Source organism: Trachymyrmex septentrionalis, unplaced genomic scaffold, assembly GCF_001594115.1.
Source record: "Trachymyrmex septentrionalis isolate Tsep2-gDNA-1 unplaced genomic scaffold, Tsep1.0 scaffold123, whole genome shotgun sequence".
Lineage (NCBI taxonomy): Eukaryota > Metazoa > Arthropoda > Insecta > Hymenoptera > Formicidae > Trachymyrmex > Trachymyrmex septentrionalis.
The window spans coordinates 57,020-59,412 of NW_017304363.1; the positions used below are offsets into that span (position 1 = coordinate 57,020).

Below are 2,393 nucleotides of genomic sequence, written 5' to 3' on the forward strand. Positions count from 1 at the left end.
TAATCTTATGCTATATGTATCATTTAGATTGGCGAAAGTAGCGATATCTAAAGGTATGGAGGTCTCTCAGGAAGACGGTATGGAGATCGAGGAACAATGCTACAGCAAGCTTATGAATACGAAGGATAGAATCGAAGGACTCGCCGCTTTCGTGGCGAAGCGCGTTCCTATCTACCAAGGAGCGTAAAAATTCACGGTGCCATAACAAGCACTTAATTCATAAGAATATTTTGAGAATATTTTATATGCATTTTATATCGCAAATTATACGTATTAACGTCTGTTAAGTGATACGCATATGTATGTATATACATATATTAATTTTAATATATATATATATATATTCTTATTTTATAGAAATGCATTTACGCGCATTGTAAAACGGAAGTTACCTACAATGGTAAGAAATTAATACCAAAAGATTATTCAAATTGCAACAGCTGTTGCAGCATTAACTTTGCTCGTTTGCATATGCTAATAAAATGCTTTTATACTTTGTCAGCAGCGGAAAAAAACATTCTACGTCATACTGTTGTCTTCCAATGAATACCGTAATTTTTCTTATTAACGTTGTTATTTTTCTTATTATCGTTTAATTTATATGTTTTAATATATATGTACATATGGATGTGTAGATGTAATCGTGCACGGTCGTGTATGCACAAGACTAAGAGACTATGAGAGTAGAATTTGTTTCAAATAAAAAATAAACTATATTCATAATGTCAATAACATTTTTATTTAACATTTATGACTTGCGTGTATATCAAGATAGTGAAAAACTATTAGAAAAGAGCATATGTACAAATATATTTTTAAGTGTGCATGAAAACAGTTGTGCTTAGAATTAGTGCTGAAAAATTTTTCTTCGAAACTATAGAGTTACAAATACTGCACTTCCACCGTTAGGAATGTAACAATTGATAAAAAATGGAAAATAAAGAACGAAACCAATCTATTGTACAATAACATATATATACTAATTAAAAATATAAATTTATGTCAATTTAGAAAATTACTGTAGGCCTTATTATACACATTGCAATGGAACATTGAGTTGCTCTTTCTCTCTGTTCTCTTTTATAAGAGTTATAAGGATATTCAATTGGTTCATGGTGTCCTTGGGACAAGTGACGCGGTGTCCTATTGTCAGATCGCTCTCATAAATCTCATAATCATTACCACCTTCGGCTGTTTTGTCACCAAAGAAGTGTATTTCATCATATCCTTGAATATGACGCAAGCAATACGTTTTATCGCAACCGATAGGATAAACGTCAAAAGAGATTTGTCCCCCTTGGAAAAAAATATAAAGAAATTTGCTTGCTATAATATTTACAACAATACATTATATTTTTGACATTAATTTATATAATATGGTAGAAATACACAAAATATTTCTAGTAATAAAATATAAACAATTAATATTTTGAAATAATTTAAGAAATGTTAATTTATTATATTAAAATTTTATATATATTACACTGTATGATCGATTTAATTAATTGTTATAATAAATATAATTATTTCCATGTCACTTACCGATACTATAAGTTAGACCCAAATCAGGAAACTCCTTTTTCAGAACTTGTATAAATTTTTCCCGAATATGATGTTCATTGTCATATTCATGAAATTGTTCGCGTTCTTTCTTGCTGCAATTTCGTCCTACTGGCGAAATGTTCAACATGCCTGTACGGAATTCGATAAATGTTCCACGCTTAAATGGCAGCTTTAGCTCGGATATATATCGCAAAGTGAAATTTATAAAATCCTGCAGAGAATCCTCCCCAAGTATATCTTGAATCATCTAAAATTTGTATGTTAAAAGAGAAGGTACATAATCTGTTGTTACCTTTAAATACTGTTTTATTACTTACTTGTGAAGGCAAAGCTTTGCCATTCTTGAAAGCGATAAGGCCATTTTCCGCAAAGACATACTTATACTTTTCAAAGAGGTTTCCACTACCTAGCTGTTTTTGAATCTTGTTTAAATCAGAACCTCCGATTACTGCAATGTCAAACTCTTTCTTTACAGTTTCTAGGAGAAACTTTTCAAAGCTAGGACTGATTGGCTATAGAAAATAAAAATAAATATTTTTAATCAATAGATAGATAAAGATACAGGATAAATAAAAAAATATAATAACATAGTAATATCTAAGAAATTTAATATCATTAAAAATTAGCTTTTTAGGTAGATAAATAATATAATACCTGCTGTGGTATGGTGAGTGTGCCATCCACATCAAACAAACAAATAATCTTCTTTGACATGATGTAAAATCCTTATCTCTTTTAAGCACTCGTTTAAGTTTTCTGAAACACATTTTATATATATATATATATTAATTATGAATATTCTGTATATATGAAAAAAATATATTTTATAT

At 29.2% G+C, this 2,393-nt stretch overlaps 2 protein-coding genes across 5 annotated transcripts in view; one reads left to right on the forward strand and one right to left on the reverse strand.

Moving 5' to 3' along the window:
* LOC108755521 (methylglutaconyl-CoA hydratase, mitochondrial) overlaps positions 1-291 on the forward strand; it is a 2,890-nt gene extending 2,599 nt beyond the window's left edge. Inside the window, exon 3 of the mRNA XM_018498575.1 lies at positions 28-291. Within this exon, the coding sequence (XP_018354077.1) occupies positions 28-187 (160 nt within the window). The 3' untranslated portion in view covers positions 188-291. The remainder of the gene's footprint in view (positions 1-27) is intronic.
* A 28-nt stretch (positions 292-319) lies between these two features.
* LOC108755528 (phosphomannomutase) overlaps positions 320-2,393 on the reverse strand; it is a 5,140-nt gene continuing 3,066 nt past the window's right edge. For all 4 annotated transcript variants that reach the window (XM_018498603.1, XM_018498612.1, XM_018498595.1 and 1 more), the window contains exons 2-5: positions 2,218-2,319; positions 1,881-2,075; positions 1,543-1,810; positions 320-1,296 (exon numbers count right to left, since the gene is read on the reverse strand). In XM_018498603.1, the coding sequence (XP_018354105.1) occupies positions 1,031-1,296; positions 1,543-1,810; positions 1,881-2,075; positions 2,218-2,277 (789 nt within the window). In that variant the 5' untranslated portion in view covers positions 2,278-2,319 and the 3' untranslated portion in view covers positions 320-1,030. The remainder of the gene's footprint in view (positions 1,297-1,542; positions 1,811-1,880; positions 2,076-2,217; positions 2,320-2,393) is intronic.